Raw genomic sequence first — 22,979 nt, 5'->3', positions numbered from 1 at the left:
TCAGGTAGGCCATTCGTTTTTTAAAAAAAAAAAAGGGGGGGTTGCGCCTGGGTGGCTCGGTTGTTAAGCATCTGCTTTTGGCTCAGGTCATGATCCCAGGGTTCTGGGTTTGAGCCCCGCATCTGGCTTCCTGCCCGGCGGGAAGTCTGCTTCTCCCTCTCCTACTCGCCCTGCTTGTGTTCCCTCTCTCAGTGTCTCTCTCTGTCAAATAAAATCTTAAAAAAAAAAAAAAAAAAAAAGGCACTTCATAGTACTGTTGCCGGGGCTGCTGTCTCCCTAGATGTTGAAATGTCACGTGAATCCTCCAGGTCTGTGGAGGACAGGGATGTCGCTGAGGAAAGCGAGGCACTTGCCGTGTTCAGCACAGAGACGGCGGGTTGGGTGTTATCTCCCTGTTCCCATTTGGTGCTACGTTTCTAGAATGAGTCAGCCCTGTTATTCACCTGGTATAGATGGACCTTGACATTTCTCGACCCTGAAAGTCTAGGTGGTGTTTCATTCGCACCCCGTCTGGTCCCATCCCCTGCCTCCCACCCCCAGGCTGTGATGTCCCCCCTGGCAGGAGGGACCACATCTCTCTGCCCCTGACCGCAACTTCTCCCTCCCCCCATGCTCCCTCTCCTCGGGGTGGCTCCCAGGGCCTGCGTGACTGGAGATCTGAGCGTCCCAGTTCATTTTTTCTGGTCATCACAGTGTAGAAGACACTTAGGTGGTGTCTTTTTTCCTTAGGTGATATGACTGCTTTTCAGAAATGGTAAATTTTGAATGACAGATTCACAGAAGGTTGTTGCAAAGAAAGTTGTGCAGAAAGGTCTTACTTGCCCGTCACCCATCTCCTCTCATTGGTTGCGTCTTGTGTAATTGTAATACAGTATCAAGATCAGGACTGTGTGTGTGTGTGTGTGTGTGTGTGTGTGTAGTTGTGTATCATTTTACCATTCCCGTAGACTCCTGTAACCAGGACCGCAGTCAAGACCCGGCACTGTTCTGTCACCACGAAGGTGTCTCCATCTCTGTCCTGCTAATCCACTTACCGTCGCCCCTGCCGTCCTTCCTCCCAGACTGTCCTGAAAGCCAGGCAGCGACTAATCTGTCTGCCATCTCTATCGTTCTGTCATTTCAGGAGTGCCAGGTCAGTGGAATCATACGGTCTGTAACCTTTTGAGGTTGGGCTTTTTTTTTTTTCCCCTTCACTCAACGTAATGCCCTTAAGACCCATCCAGTTGTTGCCTGTGTCACTTTTACTGCAAAGTCCCATCCCAAGGTGTGGTCGGGCCGCAGTGTGTTCATTCCCTCACCTGCTGCACAACACCTGGGTTGTTTCCACTTTGGGGATATTATAAGTAAAACTGTGAGGAGCATTTGCATATAGGTTTTCGTGTGGACATTTTTTTTAAGTTTCCCTGGGGTTAATGTCTGGGAGTGATATTGCTGGGTCATTTAGTAGGTGTGTGCTTACATTTGTAAGAAACTGCCCCAGTTTTCCAGAGAGTTTTCACCATTCTGCAGCCCCATTAGCAATTTGTGTGAGATCCGAGTTCTCCGGATTCTCCCTTGCTGCTCTTCAGGTCAGCCGTGGTAGCAGCTGTGTAATAATAGCTCATTGTGCTCCCGATTTGCATTTTTCTAATGCCTGGTGATGCTGAACGTCTTTTCAGGTGCTTATTTGCCATCTGTAGATCATCTTCGATGAAATGTTTCTTCTTCTGCTCTGCCCGTTTTCTAACTGGCTTGTTTGCCTTTGACCGTTGAGTTTTGAGAGTCCTTACTGCGTCCCAGAGGTGAGTCCTTCAAGGGGTGTGTGACTTACAGACACTTCTCCCACTTTGTCTCCTGCCTCGTCCTCCTCTTAACACCAGTTCCTGCAGAGCGGAGCTTTTTTTTAATTTTGATGAGGTTTGGTTTACTGACTCTTGTATGGTTAGAGCTCCTGGTCGAGTCTAAGAACTCTTCACTGAGCTCTAGTTCCTCGAAGATTTTCTTAGATCTCCTTCAGAAAGGTTTATACTTCTATATTTGCCAGTTAAGTCTGGGATCCGGGATGCCTGGGTGGCTCAGTGGCTTAAAGCCTCTGCCTTCAGCTCAGGTCATGATCCAGGGGTCCTGGGATGGAGCCCCGCATCGGGCTCTCTGCTCAGCGGGGAGCCTGCTTCTCCCTCTCTCTCTGCCTGCCTCTCTGCCTCCTTGTGATCTCTGCCTGTCAAATAAATAAATAAAATCTTTGAAAAAAAATCTGCGCTCCATTTTGAGTTGATTTTTATATAAAGTGTGAAGGTTAGGTCACGGTTCATTGTTTTGCCCGTGAAGATGCGGTTACTTCAGCCCCGTTTGTCGCAAAGCCCGTCATCCTCTGTGGAACTGCTGTGGTACTTTTGTCAAAAATCAGCTGGCTGCACGTGTGGCTCCTCAGAGGGTTCACTGAGTGTTACTCCAGTTTAATCTTTTTCAAAATTGTTCTGCCTATTCTGATTTCTTCAACTTGGCATGTAAGTTTTAGAATAATTTTCACTATATTTGGAAAATCTTGCTGGGATTTTTTTTTTTTTTTTTTAAGATTACTTATTATTAGAGAACATGAGTAAGGGGAACAGCAGAGGGAGAGAGAGAAGCACACTCCTCACTTAGCCTGGAGCCCAACACAGGGCTCGATCCCAAGACCCCCAGATCATGACCTGAGCCAAAGGGAGACACTTAACGACTGAGCCACCCAGGTGCCCCATCTAGCTGGGATTTTGACAGGAATTACATCAAACCTGTTATTTTCTGTTTTCAAGTTCATTGACTTCCGTTGTTTATTATTTTTCTCTTTCTGCTTGATTTCGGTGTGTTTTGCTTTCCCTTTTTTGGTTTTTGAGATGGGAACTTAGATTATCCATTTGATCCCTTTTCTCTTTCCTAGTGTAAAAATTTTATTGCTATAAATTTCCCTCTCAGCACTGCTTTAGTGATGCCACAACCTCTCATGTGTTAGATTTTCATCCTCACTCAGTTCAGTGTATTATTTTTTTTTAAATTTCCCTTGGGATTTCCTGTTTATCCCATGGATTAATTAGAAGGTATTTAGTTTCCTGGTATTGGGAGACCTTCCTGTTATCTTTCTGTTACTGATTCCTGATTTGATTCCATTGTCATTAGAGAATACTGTGATTTAAGTTCTGTTAAGTTTAAGGTTTGTTTTATGCACCAGCATATGGTCTATCTTACTATGTGTGTTTGTTTAATTTATAGTAGATTAGGTTCTGGATGTGGGAGAGGGGACGTTATTCATCCTAACAAAGATCTGTCCCACATGTAAAATACATTCATCCCACACCTAACATCGCCTGAAATCTCAGCCCATTACAGCATCAAATCAAAGTTCAAAGTCTCTTCTAAATATCATCAGCTCAAAAGTCCCAAATCTTGGGGCACCTGGGTGGCTCAGGGGGTTAAAGCCTCTGCCTTCAGCTCAGATCGTGATTTTGGGGTCCTGGGATCGAGCCCCACATACGGCTTTCTGCTCAGCAGGGAGCCTGCTTCCCCCCAACACTCTGCCTATCTTTCTGCCTACTTGTGATCTCTCTCTGTCAAATAAATAAAATCTTTATTTTATTTTTATTTTTTTAAAATATTTTATTTATTTATTTGACAGAACACAAGTAGGTAGAGAGGCAGGCAGAGAGAGATGGAGAAGCAGGCTCCCTGCTGAGCAGAGAACCCAATGTGGGGCTCGATCCGAGGACCCCGGGATCATGACCAGAGCCGAAGGCAGAGGCTTTAACACACTGAGCCACCCAGGTGCCCCATAAATAGAATCTTTAAAACAAAAAAGCAGAATCCTGAACTCTGCTCCAAAAAAAAAAAAAGTCCCAAATCTCATCATCTCAACCAGGTGCGGGTAAGACTCTGGGTATGATCTATCCTGAGGCAAATTTCCTCTCTATCTGTGGGTCTGTACAATTAAAAACCAACTTACCTGTTCCCCAAATAGAGTGCTGGACAGGCATAGGATAGCACTTACACATAAACCCATTCCAAAAAGGAGAAGAATGAATGAGAGGGAGAGAAGGAGAGAAGGAGGGGAAGAAGGAAGAAAGGAGGGAAAGTCACTGGTTTCCAGCAGTTTCAAAATCCACCTCGGCAGGCTCCATGAGGTTTCCTGGCCCAGGAGTCATCCTCTGTGGCTTGAGGTCCCACCCTGCAACCCCAAGGCTTTGTGCTCCATGTCGTCTTTCCCTTGAAGGCAGCATGTGTTAGCGTGGAGTGGTCGGAGCAGTCTGGCTTCTGCCTGCAGAAATGGGGGGGGGCCTGACAGCTTTCTTGCATTCTCTCGCTCCTTTTTCTTTTTCATTCCAAGTTGGCAGTTTTTCTACTGGTATAACATTCTCAGAAACTGGGGTACCTGGGTGGCTCCAGTGGGTTAAAGCCTCTGCCTTCGGCTCAGGTCATGATCCCAGGGTCCTGGGATCAAGCCCCGCATCGGGCTCTCTGCTCAGCGGGGAGCCTGCTTCCTCCTCTCTCTCTGCCTGCCTCTCTGCCTACTTGTGATCTGTCAAATAAATAAATAAATCTTTAAAAAAAAATTCTCAGAAACCTGTGGGTCTCCTGTCACGTGTCACAGGGACTGACTCCAGTAGACGCCAGGGCCCTCTGTGGATCGTTCCTGTATGATCCCGTCTCTGTTCCTGGCCTCTGCTGAGTTGGGCAAAAGGCTTACTCTCGCCAAAGAGCCTCCTTCTGTCCTTTGATTTCTTCCGAGAGCCCTAGTGAGACATGAGCTGGCTACATCCTTGGTTTTCCTTTCAGAGCACAATCCCCAAACCATCATGTCCTGGTTCCTTTTTATCTCCTAGTGTTTTCCTCAGTTTCTCTCTTCCCCCTTGTAAGCAGCAGGAAGAAACCGGGCCGTGCCTCTGACAGTTTGCTTGGAAATCACCTCAGTTAAACATCCAAGTTCATTGCTCACGGGCTCTGCTTCCCACGCAGTCGCAGGTGCGGATTTGCTGGGCTTAGCCCTGGTCTGTGACAGATTCCAGACACTGGTACCTCCTTCCTCGCCGAGCCCTCACTAGTGTGGTACGGTTCCTGTCCTCTTTCTCCCAACGGTGTTTGACGATCGAGGCATCCTCCGACGATTCAGACTTTCTGCTCTGCTTCTCACTTCCTCCTCAGTCCTCTGTGGCTGGATCTGTAACGCCCGCATTTCTACCAGCCTGTTTCATCAGTCCAGGCCTTTTCGATGATCCAGGTCAGAAGTTCCTCCTACACTGGGAGGCTTCCGGGGCAATAGTGCCCTACTTGCAGGCACTGAAATCTATATTTCTTTCCTACAGCTGATCTAACAGACCTGGTGGCCTAAAGCTTTGTTCTTGTGTGCTTCTGGCGGTCCGTAGTCTGAAATCCGTTTCACTGAGCTGAATAAAGGTGTCAGCAGGGCTGGGCCCCCTTTGGAAACATCCATTTTCTTTCTTTCTTCCAACTCGGGTTCATGCCCTTTCTCCATCTGTGAAGCCAGCAGCCTGGCTCATCTTGCTTCTGTCATCCCATTGCCTTCTCTGGGTCAGATCTCCCCTGGTTGCCTCAGGGAAGGACACTCGTGGTGGCGTTTAGTGCCCCTTCCCCACAAACCAGACTAACCTTGGATTGACCCTTTTATTGTTATATGATGTCTCTGTTTCTGGGCATTGTCTTTGGTCTCAAGTCCACGATGTCTGATACTGACGCAGACAGTGGTCAGGCGTGCTTTCTTCGTTTGTGAAAATGTGAAAGTGATACACGTTCAGGAGAAAACATACTTCAAATTTTGAAATTTGACCTTTTCCCAGGCTAGTAATAGGTGGTATGATATTCTGTTACGGTGCTGGGCAGTGGCGGCCATGCGATCCCAAGCGTAAACCACCAGAATGGTGAGAATCCTTCTGTACGCTCGTAACCATCCTGTTTTTCCACTCTTGGTGGAGTATTCTCTGCATTACCTGAGGTAGTCAACACTTCGTTATAAAATAGGCTTCATGTTAGATGATTTTGCCCAACTGTAGGCTAATGTAAGTGTTCTGAGCACGTTGGAGGTAGGTTAGGTGTATCAAACGTGTTTTTGACTTAGGGTATTTGCAGCTCAATGTCGGTGTAGTGGGATGTAAATACATCGTAAGTCAAGGTAGATGTGTATAGCCACTTCTGTTTTCTTTTTCTTTTTTTTTTTTATTTGATAGAGAGAGATCACAAGTAGGCCCAGAGGCAGGCAAAGAGAGAGGGGGAAGCAGGCTCCCTGCTGAGCAGAGAGCCCGATGCGGGGCTCGATCCCAGGACCCTGAGATCATGACCTGAGCTGAAGGCAGAGGCTTAGCCCACTGAGCCACCAGGTGCCCCTTCTGTTTTCTTTTGAATAAGGTTTGCACAATCTTTTTTCATCCTTTTGCTTTCAACCGATATATATTGTCATATTTTGTGGGTTTCTTGTAGCCAGCATATAGTTTGGCCATTTTTTAAAAAAATCTGCCCATCTGTGTCTTTTAACTGATATATTTAGACCTTTTATATTTAAGGTGATTACTGATGTATCAGGGCTTATGTTGTCATGTCTCTTTTTTCATGTTCTCCTTTTTTCATTCCTCTGAATTTTTTCCTGTGAGTTACTTGAACCTTTTCTTTAGAATTCCAGTTCGGCATAGACATACTGTCTTTTAGTGTATCTCTTTATAGAGCGTTTTCTGTGGATGCTCAAGATGTGTGTGTATGCGTGTATGTGTATAAGCTAGATATATGAAATACCTAATTACATAGTTTTAAAAAAATATTTTGCTTATTTATTTATTTGAGACAGAGTGAGGGCACGGGATCCAGGGGAAAGACAGAAAGAGAGGGAGAAGCAGGCTCCCCACTGAGCAAGGAGCCCTGATGCAGGACTCGATCCAAGGACCCTGGGATCATGACCCGGCCCAAAGATGGACACTTAACTGACTAAGCCATCCAGGCACCCCTGTAATTACATATTTATATAATTATAGCGTACTGGTGTCATTTTTTCCAGTTCAAATGAACTAAAGAAACCTTACTTCCCTTTATATCGCTTAACTATTTTTTCTACATACTACATCAGAGTTCTAATTTTTGTCTCAACCATAATTTAGGAAACCCGAGAAGGAAAGTTTATTGTACTTGCCCACATTTTTGCTCTTCCTGCTGGTCTCCCTTCTTTTCTGTATTCCAGGATTCCTTCCTTCGTCATCTCCTTTCTGTGTAGAGAACTTTAGCCATTCCGTTAGGACAGGTTTGCTGGTGACAGATTCAGTTTTCCTTCCCTTAGAATGTACCTTCACCAGGTACAGAATTGAGAGGTGACTGTTCTTTTCTTTCTTCACTTTAAAATTGTTGCAGTATCTCCCCTCGCCATCATGGCTTCTGATGAGAAATCCAGTCATTCCAACTGTTCTTGTCCTATAGGAAAGGTGTTATTTTCTCTGGCTGATTTCAAACTTTTTTCTCTTTCAAAAGCATACGGAAAGGGGCACCAGGGTGGCTCAGTTGTTAAGGTCTGCCTTCAGCTCAGGTCATGATCCCAGGGTCCTGGGATCGAGCCCTGCAAGGGCTCCTGCACGGTGGGAAGCTGCTTCTCCCTCTCCGACTCCCCCTGCTGTGTTCCCTCTCTTGCTCTGTCTCTCTCTGTCAAATAAATTAATAAAATATTAAAAAAAAAAAAACAACACGTGGATGATAATGACTTGGCATAGGCTCTGGGTTTATGTTATTTGGAGTTTGCTCACCTTCTTGAATTTGGGGGTTTTCAATTGTGGTTTTGTTCTTGTTTTTGTTTTTTGGCAAATTTGGGGTGTTGTCAGTCACTTAAAGACTTTTTACAGCATGTCCTCTTTGTTCTCATTTGTTTCAGGGAAATTCTTTGTTGCCTTCTTGACTGTTGAATGCCCCTTCGAGTGTGGAGCGTCTTCTGCTCTTGGCTCATTAGAGTTCACGGAGAACTTTCTGGTCATGTTCATCCCTCTGGGATTTTCTTTGATGACTCAGGTGCCCCACATTGGAAGTGGTGTCTCTAAAACCCTATCATTACTCTTTCCAAAACACTTGGGAAGTAACAAATATAATTCCCCTCAAAGGAAGAGGGGGCATCCTATCCCACGTTCTTCACAGGCAAAGTGACTCTAGTTTTGTATAGGATTGGTTTTGTTTAGATATTTTCTTCTGGTTTTTCAAAATTACTTTCCTGAAAGAAATTCACTCTTCGGTCCAAAGCTGATCAAAATAAAGACAAAGGGGGCACCTGGCTGGCTCAGTCCATGGAGCATGCGACTCTTGATCTTGGGGTTGTGAGTTCGAGCCCCACGTTCGGTTTAGATTACTAAAAAATTTTTTTAAAAAAATCAAGATAAGCGACACCTGGGTGGCTCAGTTGGTTAAGCGGCTGCCTTCAGCTCGGGTCATGATCTCAGCGTCTTGGGATGGAGTCCCACATCGGGCTCCTTGCTCTGCAGGGAGCCTGCTTCTCCCTCTGCCTGCCTGTGCTTTCTCTCTCTCTCTCTCTCTCTTTCTCTCTCTCTCTCTCTCTGACAAATAAATAAATAAAATCTTTTTTTAAAAAATCAAGATGGGGCGCCTGGGTGGCTCAGTGCGTTAAGCCTCTGCCTTCAGCTCAGGTCATGATCTCAGGGTCCTGGGATCGAGCCCCGCATTGGGCTCTCTGCTCAGCAGGGAGCCTGCTTCCTTCTCTCTCTCTGCCTGCCTCTCTGCCTACTTGCAATCTCTCTCTCTGTCAAATAAATAAATACAATCTTTAAAAAATAAAAAAATTTAAAAAATCAAGATAAAATACTGTTTTCTCTGTACTAATGGTATGAGTGGGCAGCTCTTGCCTGTAGTGGCAAGGAAGCACAGAGCTTCCCAAAGCAGAGGTTAGCAGTAGCCTCCATGGGGATCGAATCAGTTTTATTAGTGGTAATTGGATATGACTGTGGGAAGTCTTATCAACCTTTCACATACTTCAGGTTACATAAGAAGAAAGCAGTACATCGAAGCTCCCCTCCATATCAGGTTTCCCTACTGTTAACATCACATGTTAGTTACATTTGTAACGACTGAGGAGCCGGTATTGACACATGCTTATGACCTAAAGCCCAGAGTTTACAGTAGGGCTCTACTCTTCGTTCTGTCTTCGTTCCTCTGTCATGTGTAGTTCTGTGGGTTTTGCCGAATGCATAATGACATGTATGCACCGTGACGGTGTCATACACGATACGGTCAGCACCCTAAAATCCCTGTGCTCACCTGTTCGTCCCTTCCCTTGTCTCCCTGGCCCTGGCCACCGTCGCTCCTTTTCTGGGCTCCATGGTTTTGCCTTTCCTAGAACATCATGTAGTTGGAATCGTAGGTGATGCAGCCTTTCCAGACCGGCTTCTTTCACGTACTAACATGCATTCAGACTCCTCCGCATCCTTTCTTGGCTCGATATTCTCTTTAGTGCCAAGTAGTATTCTCCTGTCTGTTGTACCACAGTTTACCTCGTCACCTGCTGAAGGACCTCTTGTTTGTGTCTCAGTTGTGGCACTTGTGAATAAAACTTCTGTGAACACGGGTGTACAGGGTTTGGGTGAATCCCTGGGATTTTGATGGCAGTTATGAGACTGTGTTTAGCTCTGCAGAACTACCAAGCTGTCCTCACGCGATTTTTATTCGTGCCTCGTTTTGAAGCTGCCCCCCCCCCCCCGACCCCTCCCCGACCTTCTACCCTGCACTGCACCTTCTGGCTGTGGGGAAAAAAAACAACAACAATTAAACAGGCTTGACGTCCCAATGTGTATTTTGCTCTATATCATTCAGTTATGCAGGAGAGAAAATCTCATTGTTCATTATTAATATTTCATGATCGAGGTAAGATCTCTAAATGCTTGTTTAAGATTCAATATTTATTTGCAAATTTCACGTAACATTCAAGGAGAGAATTTTATTTTGATTAGCTTTTTTACATAGTGATAAGTATTATCCTATTTATAGGCGGGAAACTGAAGCACAGAGAGGCTAGGTGAGTTGTCTGTCGTGGTCGCAGCTGGTGAGAGACAGGGACCAGCTTTGAAACGGGTAGTCAGGCTCCTGAGGACTCTGTCAGGTTGCCTCTGTATACAGTGTTGTGTTCGTGATTTGAGTTCAGACCTGACGTGTCTGTAGCCATCTTTGTAGCAGGGCTTCTCAAATTCCAGCGTCCAACAGAATCGTTCGGGAAGCTTGTTAAAAATGGAGAGCCCTAGGCCTAATACCCAGAGGTTCTGATCCGATAGACATGTGATCGGAACCCTAACTTAGACCCCTCCAGGAGCTGCTGACGGGCGAGGCCGGCAGACCATGTGTGGGGAACTGTGCTGGAGGACGAGCTGGAGTCCCTGGTTTCAGATAAGGAACCCTAAGAGCTGGCCAAGTCGCCCGCTCTTAGGTGTGGTCTTGCTGGGTGGGGTCAGGGAATGAACTGTCCCTGACCACTGCCGTCCGTCCTTGGGGGTCAGCACACAGTGACAGCGGTGGTTGGCATAGTGGTCGTCAGAGGGGGTTTCTGTATGAGGACAGAGGCATCGGTGGGGGGCGCTGACCCGTGTGATGCAAGACAAAGCAGTTCGCCTTAGGAGCTTGCCTGGAGCGCCCTGGTCTCCGCGCGTGGCTGATTTTATCTGTGACCTTTGTATTGTGCAGACGTCCTGCCCTGCCTTGTCCAGTGATGGACGTGCAGATCCAAGGTGGCCGGGGATCTGGGAAGAACAGCCGCAGGACACGAGGCAGGCACGGCAGTGAGCCCATCTGGGGCCTGTGTGTCCCTCAGGCCGCATTGCCTCAGGTCATTGTAGGTGCGTGCGCATCAGTTCTGGGAGCCAGTGGCAACTTCCTAGAATGTCGTTTTTGTGTCCTTTGCAGGAAATGTATTCTTCCTTCCCTTTATTGAGGATTAAAAGGGACTGCTTGGGGCTCCTGAGCGGCTCAGTTGGTTAAGTGTCTGACTCTTGATTTTATCAGGTCGTGATCTCGGGGTCCAGGGATGGAAGCGCACATCGCGCTGGGCTCCATGCTCCGTGGGGAGTCTGCTTGGGACGTGTTCTCTCCTCCTCCCTCTGCTTCTCCCCTGCTCTCATTCACCCATACTCTCTCTGAAATAAAATCTTTTCAAAATGAAAAACTTATCCATAAGTAGATTTCCAGGGGCAATAAATACAGTGCTCACAGTTTAAGTGTGCATAGAAGTCAAGGTGTTTTACACGTACATGTGTGCAGACACTTGTGTAACTGCCACCCGGATCAAAATCTAGAACGTTTGCAGTGGCACACAAGGCTCTTCTATGTCCTTCCCCATTCGGTACCTTCCTCTGCTTTCCAGAGTAACCGCTCTCCCGATTTCTGTCACCACAGATGGATTTGTCTGTTCTTGGCCTGTTCTGGACACATCAGTGGAGTCATACGAAGTACAGTCGCTTGTGGCTGGCTGCTTTTACTCAGCGTAATGTTTTCAAGCACGGACCCATGCTTCGTTCCTTTTTGTGGCTGAATACTACTCCGTGTGTCGGTGGTCCACTCTGGTCTGGTCCATTCATCTCGGGATGGACATCTGGGTTGTTGCTGCTCTGTGGCTGTTGTGCCCAGTGCTGCTGTGAACATCCACATTCCACTCTGTGTGCACCTGTGCCCCGGTTCTCTTGGTAAAAACCCAGGAGAGGGGCTGTAGGGTTGTGTGCGAACTTCGTGGGTTTTTTTGTTTTGTTTTGTTTTTGAAGAGTTGCTGAAGTGGCTTCAAGGCATGTTTTGAATGAGTTTCTTCTCTGTATTATTTTCTCCTTTGGGTTTAAACACTTGTGATTTTTCCAGTCTCGGGGGGTGAATGCTTAGCTTATTTTCAGCTTTTTTTTTCTAAAGTAAGCATTTTCAGTTGTGACTCCGGGGTTTTCTAGCATACAGGCACTGATATTTTCTTCATTATTCTCACCTCAGAATTTTGTCAGTTCATATCTTCTTGGACCAATGCATTCTTTAGAATGGCGCTTCTCAGTTTCCAAACAAAAAAAAATTTTTTTCTAGTCACTGATTACTCTATCGGAATTATTCTGTGGTCAGAGAATGTGCTCTTCATGATACCAATTTTTTCCAGTAAGAGTTCCGTGCAGGGAGCCTAAAGCACGCCGAGTATTTGGAGTAGGAGGGGAGAGCGTAATCCAGAGAACTGGGTGCTTGCCATAGCCCTGGGCTCTGGCCTGGGTCTGGCCTTGGTCTCCAGAATGCAGTCACCAAAGGAATGCCTCCCTGGTGACCCCTGGAACCACTGGTTCTGGGTATGTCCCTAGCTGCGATGGTCCCCCAGAGGCTGAATCAGGAAGCCGCTGCTCCCGCATCTTTCTCAGTTCCCAGGGTGCTGGAGCCTGAGCATGAGAATGCTGTTCCAGAAAACCCTCAGTGTTCACGTCCTTGCTGGCCAGGCAGGAATAAGGTGGGAGGAGGAGCTCCTGAGCATCTGGGTTCAGCCCCATTCATCCTTAGCAGCCTAAATGTAAAGGAGTCTGGGAATGTGATGTCCAGTTTTCAGAGACGGGCACCTGCGGAGGTTGGACTCACCGTACCAGTGCTGGGGGGTGTACTGACTTGTTCTGATGCAGTGCGCAGTCACTTGGCTTGAATGTGCCACGTGCCCTCGAAAAGTGTGTGCGTCCCCCAGCCGTCAGGTACAGGGATCTGATTGAATCGCCGTCCCCATCACTTGTAAGGGGCATCATTATTTTCTGTACCACTAAGAATAAAAAAGCTGCCAATTGAACCAGACTTCATAATTTCTTATCACTTAGAATTTATAATTTATACTGATTGAGTGCTTTAAACTTATTTCAACTTTTTAAAATAAACTTTTCCATTGTGCATTCATATAAAAAGTAAAATATGACTGGAATAAGTTGGTCAGGGTATTTCCAAAACTTCTTCACAGAGTCCCACTCTTCAGAATTACTCTACAGAGAGTATTTATGCTTTTCTGCAAAGCCTTGTGCTCTGTGCCACTGAAGGCATGGGTGACGCAGCGCTTCTCAGAAGAGGGCTTCTTTGTCGCCTTTGGGATTTTTCGAATTCTGGAGGTTTTTATGCTGTGACTTTGGTGATTCTACCAGAAGGTATCAATGAAAGGTTTGAAGCAATAACCAAGCAATAACCTTTCATCAGATGGTTCTTAAATTGTGTGTGTGACAGAAACGTCAAGTTCAATTATGCTTCTAGCAATAAGAAGCATATTCACAGATAAGAAGGCGGTGACCTATATATGTCATAGTTGATTTCGAAGATGTTAAAATATGAAAAAAAAAGTGCATCTTAAAATTGTTGAAATACATTATGTCCATTAGTGCAAGCCTGTGAATTGTGTTAGTCAAATCTGTGTATTTCCTTTTTTTTATTTTTTGGGAAAAATGCAATGTTTACATATATGTCAATATCTGCTTTATGTATTTTGAACCTGTTTTGTTAGTGGCATACAAATTCAGTCTTGTTAGTCATGTAATTAAATGAACCGCATGTCATTATCTAGTGACTGTCTTCGATTTCCTATGTTACTGTAGTCGAAGCAACTTAACTTTGGTTAGGGTTTGTGTGGCTGCCCTGTCCTCACACCTTCAGTCATTACAGATTCTGTTCTGCGTGTGCCTCTTCTAGAGAACATATACTTGGGTTTTTCTGAGTCTGTGTTTTTAAACTTGGTCCTTTTTCCCATTTATGTATATTGTAAATATATCAGTTATTTATTACTGCATAACATAACAAAGTATTCCAAAGTAAATGGCTTAAAACAAACACTGGTCTGTTTTGTGCCCCTATTCTGTGAGTTGGCCTGGTGGTTGACGGCCATCTCTAGTCTGGGTCCATGCCTGTGGTGGCGTTTCAGCTGGGAGCCCACAGTCTTCGTTTCTTTTCTTTGTATGATCTCAACACTTCAATAGTAGCTAGGAACTCAAGCTAATTTAACCTGTTCTTTTAGTGTTACAAGGTAGGTATTATTTCTATGTGGGTTAAACCACAGCTTGTACAGAATTCCTGTGGAATGAGTCAGCAGGACCAGTTGCCAAGCCCAGGCTCTGCCAGTGTCCTGTGTGCCCCGTGGAGCTGGTCCATCTCTGAGCGGACCAAAACTCTAAAACACAAAAGCAAAACCAAAACAACGAAAAAGCCAAATGAGGAAAAAAAAAAAAAGTTAGTATTGATTAGTAATCACAGTAAAATTTAAGGGTAAGTGACATCACTTTCAGTGAGGCCTGGGTAGCCAAAAATGGGGGGTTGTGAGTTAGCTGCATGTGATTATTTGAATTCTATTTTATCAACTTTTTATCAAATTTTGGTGCAATGGGTAATTTATTAGATACCACATTGGACATATTGTGACTAAAACATAATGAGGGTTTCTGCCTGTGGTTCATACTTGGGGACCATTCTTGTTGCCTGGAGGAAGTTGGAGAGCCACTGATGCACTTTAAGGAAGAGAGAGAGAGAGAGAGTGTGTGTGTGTGTGTGTGTGTGTGTGTATCAGGTTTGCAAGAGTCCTTAGATATGGGGCACCTGGGTGGCTCAGTAGGTTAAGCCTCTGCCTTCAGCTCAGGTCATGGTCTTAGGGTCCTGGGATCGAGCCCTGCGTCGGGCTCTCTGCTCAGCGGGGAGCCTGCTTCCCCCTCTCTCTCTCTGCCTGCCTCTCTGCCTACTTGTGATCTCTCTTGCTCTGTCAAATAAATAAATAAAGTTTTAAAAAAAAGAGAGTCCTTAGATATTTATAGCAGTACACCAAATTGCGGATTCTTAGTAGATTGGAATGTTAGATAAGTAGATTATTAATATAATTTGAAAATTAGAAAATACTTAATTTTAGAATACCATCTGCTTATATTTTAATGTGGTAATCTTCCATTTTAGTGTGATAATCTTCCATTTTTTCATTGATTCTGATTTGTAAATTTTCCACTTTTTTTTTTTTTTTAAAGATTTTATTTATTTGACAGACAGAGATCACAGGTAGGCAGAGAGGCAGGCAGAGAGAGAGAAGGAAGCAGGCTCCCTGCTGAGCAGAGAGCCCGATGCGGGGCTCGATCCCAGGACCCTGGGATCATGACCTGAGCCGAAAGCAGAGGCTTTAGCCCACTGAGCCACCCAGGCGCCCAAATTTTCCACATTTTAACATCTCTGAAATGGAGGATTCATCTTACACTTGATGAGGTCTTTGATGTTATTAAATTTGGTAAAGTAATTATTCCCAATTTCTTGATGTAATACTGCTTACTCTATTTCAGTGGATTATTTTCATAGTTTTTAAATAGTGTTGGTTTTAAGATATATAGCTTTAATTTATCAGTCTACCCTGAAATGATACTATGCCACTTTACATCTATGATGAGGACCTTAAATCCCTGTACTTTGATTTCTCCCCTCCCAGGGAGAAATTAACCTAACACATTTGTCATTATTTTTGCTTTTAACAGTAACAATAAATCTTTTATTTTTTAAATTTATTATTTTTTTAAGATTTTATTTATTTATTTGTCAGAGAGAGTGAGCACAGGCAGACAGAGTGGCAGGCAGAGGCAGAAGGAGAAGCAGGCTCCCCGCTGAGCAAGGAGCCCGACGCGGGACTCGATCCCAGGACGCTGGGATCATGACCCGAGCCAAAGGCAGCTGCTCAACCAACTGAGCCACCCAGGCGTCCCACAATAAATCTTTTAAAGAGACTCACTCACATCATGAGGGAACAGTGTTTACTCACATAGTTACCATTAATAGTACTCTGTTCTTTTATGGAGATACAGATTTTCATCTGCTATAGTTTTTTTTTTTTTTCCCTGCCTGAAGGACTTTCACATTTCTTGAATTCTTTCAAGTTTTTATGTCTGAAAATGTGTTTGTTCCCCCCCTCCTTTTTTTTTTTAATAGTGAGGGAAGCAGGAAGGGCAGAGGGAGAGGGAGAGAGAGAATCTTTTTTAAAAAATTTACTTATTTTTAGGTGCCTGGGTGGCTCAGTGGGTTAAAGCCTCTGCCTTCGGCTCAGGTCATGATCCCGGGGTCCTGGGATCGAGCCCCGCATCGGGCTCTCTGCTTGGCAGGAAGCCTGTTTCCCTTCCTCTCTCTCTGCCTGCCTCTGCCTACTGTGATCTCTGTCTGTCAAATAAATAAATAAATAAAATCTTTGGGAAAAAAATTTTCTTATTTTTAGAGAGAGAGCATGAGTGGGGGAAGGGGTCAGAGGGAGACAGAGAATCCTAAGCAGACTCCCCACTGAGTGTGGAGCCTGACAGCGGGCTCAATCGCAGAATCCTGAGATCATGACCCAAGCTGAAGTCGAGAGCAGAGCCGGCTGCCTAACTGGCCCACCCAGACGTCCCAGAGAGAAAATCTTAAGCAGGTTCCAGACCCAGAGCAGAGTCCAGTCAGGGCTTGATCTCACAGCCATGAGATCATCACCAGAGCTGAAATCAGGAGCCGGACACTTAACTGACTGAGCCACCCAGGGACTTCTCCCCATCGTTTCTGAAAGATACTCTGCAGGGTGTAGAATTGGGTCTGGGTTCTTTGCAGAGCCATTTTAGGCAGGAGGTAAATCTAGTCCCTGTTACTCCATCTTGGCTGGAAGCAGAAGATCTCACTTTCCTACTTCAGTTAAATTCAGACAGTCCTGAACCCAGAACATACAGCTCACCACCTGTGGTTTTGCTGATCTCCGTCTGTGTAGACTAGAGCAGGAGAAAGGCCAGAACCTAGCCTGAATTCCCTGAATTTGCCCCTGATGCTCCAGAGGAAACGTCACTGGAGCATTTTTGTACTAAGATGGGGAATTTTTGCCTTCTTTTCCCATAGCTTTTCCTTTGTGAAAATACTTACATTTGCTGAAACCCCACCTGCTCCTCCGTGGCTAAAAGACTCCTTCTGCTTTGGAGCTTGCTGTGATGATCCGGTACTGGAGTCCTTCCAGCCTCCCCGGCATTCTGCGGGTGGGGAACTGAGGCCCGGGTGGTGAAGGGCCTTGCTCTGTCTCTGGGAAGTTGGGATTCCATTTGGAAGCTCACGATAGGCACATTCAACTGTAAAGTGACCTCACTGAATTTTGCCTGTAATTTCCAGTTAATTTGCCTTTTTTAAAAAAATTTTATTTATTTGACAGAGACACAGCGAGAGAGGGAACACAAGCAGGGGGAGTGGGAGAGGGAGAAGCAGGCTTTCCGGGTAGCAGAGAGCCCAATGCGGGGCTCGATCCCAGGATAGTGGGATCATGACCTGAGCTGAAGGTAGACACCTAATGACTGAGCCACCCAGGTGCCCCAATTTGCCCTTTTTTTTTTTTTTTAAGACTATTTATTTGTCAGAGAGAGAACAAACAGGGGGAGCAGCAGGCAGAGGGAGAGGGAGAAGCAGGCTCCCCCCTGAGCAGGGAGCCCAATGCAGGGCTCAATCCCAGAACCCGATGCCTAACCAACTGAAGGCACCCCTAATTTGCTTATTTTTTATTTTTTATTTTTTTAAGAGACGGGTTTTATTGAGGCTGGAAGGGAAAATGTTTTATCATATGTCCGTGTGTGTGTGTGTGTGTGTGTGTGTGTGTGTGTGTGTGTGTGTGAGACTATCCACGTATTAGGTTTTCAATTCAATAGGACCAGTTTTTTGAGGAGGGGGAAAAAAAATAAAAATCAACCGTGAGACTTTTCTGTTTGATCCTACCTAACGGTGTCAGCAGGACAAAATGATGGTGACGTCAGGCCGCGGATGCAAACTCTTCCGCCGCCCCGGGTGCTGTGATAACCAAGGACGCCTGCTCTAGAGCACCTGTGTGTCGGCAGATTCTGTGGCTGCGGAGTTATTTTGGATGCAGAGAGATGCTGCTGGAACTTCCCCCCCCCGACAGCCAGAGCCGAATGTCAGTTTTCACTGCACATCTTGGGTGTCAGGGGAAGGCGTAGGATAGTGAGGTAGTTAAGTGACAGGACCTGGGCAGAGATCAGTCTAGTATTTTAGCACGTATTTCCGTTCCTCTTACTTCTTGATTCTTGGTAATGCACGAGGGAGCATTCCACGCTTTCCTGTTCATACTGCAGCAGAATGCCCCAGTAGCCAGGGACTGTTAAGAGATGCTACTGGCCAGTGAATACCAGAACTTTCTTTTTTACTCTCTGCTGTGATGGACCTCAAACCCTTGGAAGACGAAACGGACGATGGATACCCGTCCGTCCGTCAAACAGGCTTAAGGATTGATTGTTGTCATTTGCTCAATTTTTTTTTTTTTTTTGGCGGAAGTATTTAAAGTACATAGTATCATGACAGCCCTTAAGTGGAACAGCGTGAAGCTTGAGAATAAAAACCTTATTCTACATCTCATCCCACCGTACAGAACGTTTCTTTCTTTTAAGACCAGCAAAATCTGGTCAGAAGTGCTGGTAGAGTAGATGGGCAGTACTTGATCTGTTTAACCCCTTTGGGGCCTTACCGGGACAGGAGAAGGTGCATGTCAGTGGAGAGTTGAAGGGTGTGGGTACAAGCTTGAGGGTCTAGTGTCAGGTCATCCTGGTGTGCTCTCAGCCAGCCCTCCTCATCCTTGGGGCCAGCAGTGGACTCTCTGAAAAGAAAGGAAAATGTCTGTTGAGGATGGCGTGACCGCCCTTGCCTTGCAGTCTTATTTTCCTCTTCCTGCATGGAGAGCTGAGCAGAAGAAAACCGAAAATAAGAACTCTCCGGGGCTTATTGAGGGAGGGGGATCTGGCCAGCGGTTTTGCTTCTTTGCCTTTGACCGTTGTTTTTTTTTTTTTTTAAGATTGTATTTATTTATTTGACAGAGATCACAAGCAGGCAGAGAGAGAGAGAGAGAGAGAGAGGGAAGCCGGCTGCCCGCCAAGCAGAGAGCCCGATGTGGGGCTCGATCCCAGGACCCTGAGATCATGTCCTGAGCCGAAAGCAGAGGCTTTAACCCACTGAGCCACCCAGGCGCCCCAACCGTTGGTTTTAATGACTAAACAGCATTGCGTCTTCCGAGCTGAAATACACTAGATGTCATCCTGCATAAGAAAAGATCTTTCCCTGGGGCCTGGGTGGCTCAGTGGGCTAAGCCTCTGCCTTAGGCTCAGATCATGATCCCAGAGTCCTGGGATCAAGGTACGATTCCTGCTCGCCGGGAAGCCTGCTTCTCCCTCTCCCACTTCCCCTGCTTGTATTCCCTCACTCGGTGTGTCTCTCTCTGTCAAATAAATAAAAATTAAAAAAAAAAGAAAAAGAAAAAGATCTTTCTCTGCTTTAATTCTCAGGGCTGTCGTAACTACTTGGTGGAAGAATGGAGTCTGGACGGTCACTCAAGGGCCAAGAGCTTTGCCTGGCTGCTTTTTACAAAATGTTTTCATTAAAGATTTAAAAATTAAATTTTTATTTGAGAGCAAGATGAGTATTTGTTCTCAAAAGAGCATTCCTTTGGAGCATATACTGCTCCTTTCGAAGTGTCCCATGTATCCCTTTCTTGCCTCCTAAGAAGTCATACTGCTTTGAATTCCGTATTTTTCCAGCGATTGTCTTTAGTCCATCACTGTGTATATATTTGTATTCCCAAACAACATATCGTTTAATTTTTTTTTGTTTCTGAAATTGATAGCGTTCATCTCCATATTATTTTCCTGAGATGATCTGTTTGTGCTTGTGTGTGATGTGTTTTTACCAAGGTTCAGGAGTCTCTCGCCTGAATGTACAACGTATCTTTCTATCTTCTCTCTTCTTCTACAGAGAGTGCTTCTTCGACATTACCATAAGTATCTCCTGTTGCAGCAACTGAGAATGTAGCGTATACACACCCAGGGGTGAGATGAGCACTGGCCCATCGCATGGGCCGTCTTCCGTTGGGACAGACAGCACCAAATGGTTTTCCAACACTCTGAGCAGACTTCTCCTCTCTCCCTCTCCCTCCCCCTTTCTCTCCCCACCCCCACAGTTGGGTGATTGGAACATGCGTGTGTTTTTTCAGGTTTTTACATTTCTCAGTCATGTATGCATCAGTCATTGGCTCCGCAGGGCCGCCATCAGGGGAGATGAGCGTCACCCTGGCTTCCCACGTGTCTTGCTCCCTAAGTGTAACTACCGTGACTTCTGTGTGTCTGCTCTGCTATCTGTCCTGCATGTTGGAGGCTGACCCCAGGAGAGTGCGGGGCTGGAGGTTACTGGGAGCTCTGAGTGTGTCAGGAGTCCTTGTTGGCCGGTTTCTCTGTGGGGTGATCTAGGGGTGCTGGTTGCTGGTGGACCATCCCCCCAAACCATTAGTCTCTTTGCATCTAAAGCTGGTCTGATTCTGCAAAGAACAGCCTTCTGCCTCCAGTCTGGGATGGTGCAGGTGGGTGAGGGTTGTTACTAGTAGTCTGGGGGTCCCGTGGGGAGAAGACGGGTGGTAGTGGGGACAGGGGCGTCAGCCAGCTCGCTCGTGTCCCTGCTCATTGGCATGGTGTGCTCTCATGTGTGGGGTGACCCATGGGCCTTCTGACTGACTCTGAGATGAGCAGTCTTCTGTGGAGCTGCAGGAGATGAAGGGGTCCCACAGCTCTCACACGGCCCTATCCGGTCCTCTCCGTAGCTCACTCCTCTTCTCAGCCCGCCCCCAGCCTGACCTGCTGGCTCCAGTTCCCAAGCCCTTGGACACTGAGGAGTCAGGCGATGCCTTGGTCGGCCTCTGACTCCACCCCTGGCTTCAGATTCTTCTTGCTCACCTGGATTAAGCAAGTCACTGCTGGTCACTAGCTTCAAAACATGTTGTTTCGGTTTCCCCATTATCTTTGTCCTTATGGGTTTTTGAGTTTTAAGAAATCGCCTTCCTGTGGTTCCAGGGAGCTCTGCTGCCATAGGAGAGCTCTTAATAGAGGTCTCTCCCTGAGATTTGAATTTGCATTTCCCCGAGGATTAAGAGAGCTGATATCTTTTCACACGTCCGTTGATCCCCTTTCGATTTTGTGGCTGTTCAGGTCTTTTGCCCACTTACTACTCTTGGTTTTAAATTCTCTGCCCCTTCTTTGTCAGAGTTCTGTATTTTGGATACCAACCCTTTGATGGTGTTTGGCTTAGCTCTTTACTTCATGGTGTGGAATTTTGGTGACCAAAGGGTTTTAGTTTTAATGGTGAATTTATTGATATCTTTATTTGTGATTTACATTTTTTCTATATTATTTAAGAAATCCTTTCCTACTCTGAAGCTGGATACACGTTCTCCCCTAGTCTAAAAAATTGTGGTGTGGCCTTTGCATTTAAGCCTTTGTTCCACTTGAAGCTGGTTGGAAGCACGTGGGATGATAAACGGGGATTTGGCTTCAGTTTGTGCCCAAGGATAATGGACGTATGTCGCACAGCACGTGTCAGCCTGTCTGTGTGAGCCGTGCTGTCAGCTCTGCGTTACCCATCCCTGTTCTGGGAGGCTCGCCTGTGCAGATAGACGGAGTTCAGCCATTTTTTGTTACTGCGTGGGATTCTGTTTTAGAAGTATCCCACAATGTATTCATTATTTGTGGATATTTGGGTGGTTGATTGATACTTGGATACAAACAAGGCTGCTACGAGCATGTTACACGGGGTCTACGTGCTGGGGCTCCTGTGGGGCTCGATGGCTCCGGACCTGCTGGCCTGGGGTATGCCCGTCTCCATCCTCACTCGCTGTTGCCAACCTGAGCTCCAGACTGGTACTAGTCTAACTGTTTGATTTTGATTTTTTTTTTCTTCCAGTGCCCGAAGACCTCTCCTTAGAAGAGAGAGAAGAACTCTTAGACATTCGTCGAAGAAAAAAAGAACTTATTGATGACATTGAGGTAAACAAACAAACCGAAAACTCCCCTTAGTTTTAGGTTTTAGGTAAAATAATCAGGTAGCTTCATGAAAAGGAGAAGACTAGGCATCTCCTATGTCTGTGCGCTAACTCTGTGCGCTAACGCATGAAGGGAGCGAGAGGGTTTCCCCACGTTGGTAAAGCAGATGGGCCTCGCCGGGCAGTGTGGCCTCGGGTGCACGTCGAGAGGCCACGGAGCTGGAGTCTGTGGTAAGCGACGCGTGACTCCAGGGTCACAAAGGGCACGTGTAGACAACGTCTGCAGTCCCCAAACATGTGTTCTCTCAGGTTGAATCAGTCCCCATTCGTTTGCCAAAATCCCAGGCACTGGAGCCTGCGGTTGCACTTCTGGCGCGCGGATAGGCCCTGAATGAACTTACAGACTTGTCTTGGGGTCTGGCCAGGCCCCTGCGCACCCACGGGCTGGTGGGAGCAGGATGATGGGACGTGGGCAAAGGCCATGCTTGCCAGTGTCTGTGTCCTCGGAGCTGTGGTGGCGGGGCCTCCCCAGAGAAGCGGCGGCGCCACACCACCCCTCAGGGTCACAGTGTCTGCGACCGTGGCAGGAGGGACTCAGGAGACTAGGTCTGCTTGCACGTGGCGCTCCTGTGGGCACGTGAGTCGGCTGTGTGGCTCCCCCTCGGGAAGCGAGTCGGCTGTGTGGCTCCCCCTCGGGAAGCGCCTCAGCTTCGTCAGGCCAGAGCGAATGAGGCCCCGTAGCCACATGCTGCTGGAGCAAGCCTCGTCCCTCCTCAGCCCGCATCTGAGGTCTCAGCTTCCTTGGTGAACCAAATAAGTGTCCCAAGTACACATTTCCTTGTGTTTGAAAGATAATTTGTGGGACTTTTTCTTGTAAGGTTACCCTTCATTCGTGTAAAAATCACTGTTCCCCAGAATGGGCGTTTTGCTTAAAGAGTAAGGATGTATTTTAAGGCTCATGGTCCTAGTTGGACATCAGCAAGAAGAGCACCTGTGGAGGCCCAGGTCACCCTAGTGACCGTGTCTTTGAGTTAAGAACACTGAAGCCCAGAAGGGTTAAGAGGGTTGCCGAAGGTCTCTCACGTAGTGAGTGGTGGATCCACGTGGGGGGACGTGGGAGCCTGTCCCTTTTGGTGTCCTCGGCAGGTCCAAGCGCCCCCAGTGAGTTCGGGGCATTCTGCTGGGTGGGGGGGGGGGGGGG

At 46.5% G+C, this 22,979-nt stretch overlaps 1 protein-coding gene across 2 annotated transcripts in view; it reads left to right on the top strand.

Moving 5' to 3' along the window:
- LOC111145790 (cytohesin 3) overlaps positions 1-22,979 on the top strand; it is a 52,350-nt gene that overhangs the window by 4,632 nt on the left and 24,739 nt on the right. Inside the window, exon 2 of one of the 2 annotated variants that reach the window (XM_022501004.1) lies at positions 21,700-21,782. In XM_022501004.1, the coding sequence (XP_022356712.1) occupies positions 21,700-21,782 (83 nt within the window). Of the gene's footprint in view, positions 1-21,699; positions 21,783-22,979 lie in introns of those variants that run through there. The other variant, XM_022501005.1, reaches the window with a different exon arrangement.

The sequence above is a fragment of the Enhydra lutris genome, unplaced genomic scaffold (assembly GCF_002288905.1).
Source record: "Enhydra lutris kenyoni isolate GAN:26980312 unplaced genomic scaffold, ASM228890v2 scaffoldscaffold13, whole genome shotgun sequence".
Lineage (NCBI taxonomy): Eukaryota > Metazoa > Chordata > Mammalia > Carnivora > Mustelidae > Enhydra > Enhydra lutris.
Note: the sequence above shows the minus strand (reverse complement) of the source record. Positions and strands in the feature narration are given on the sequence as shown.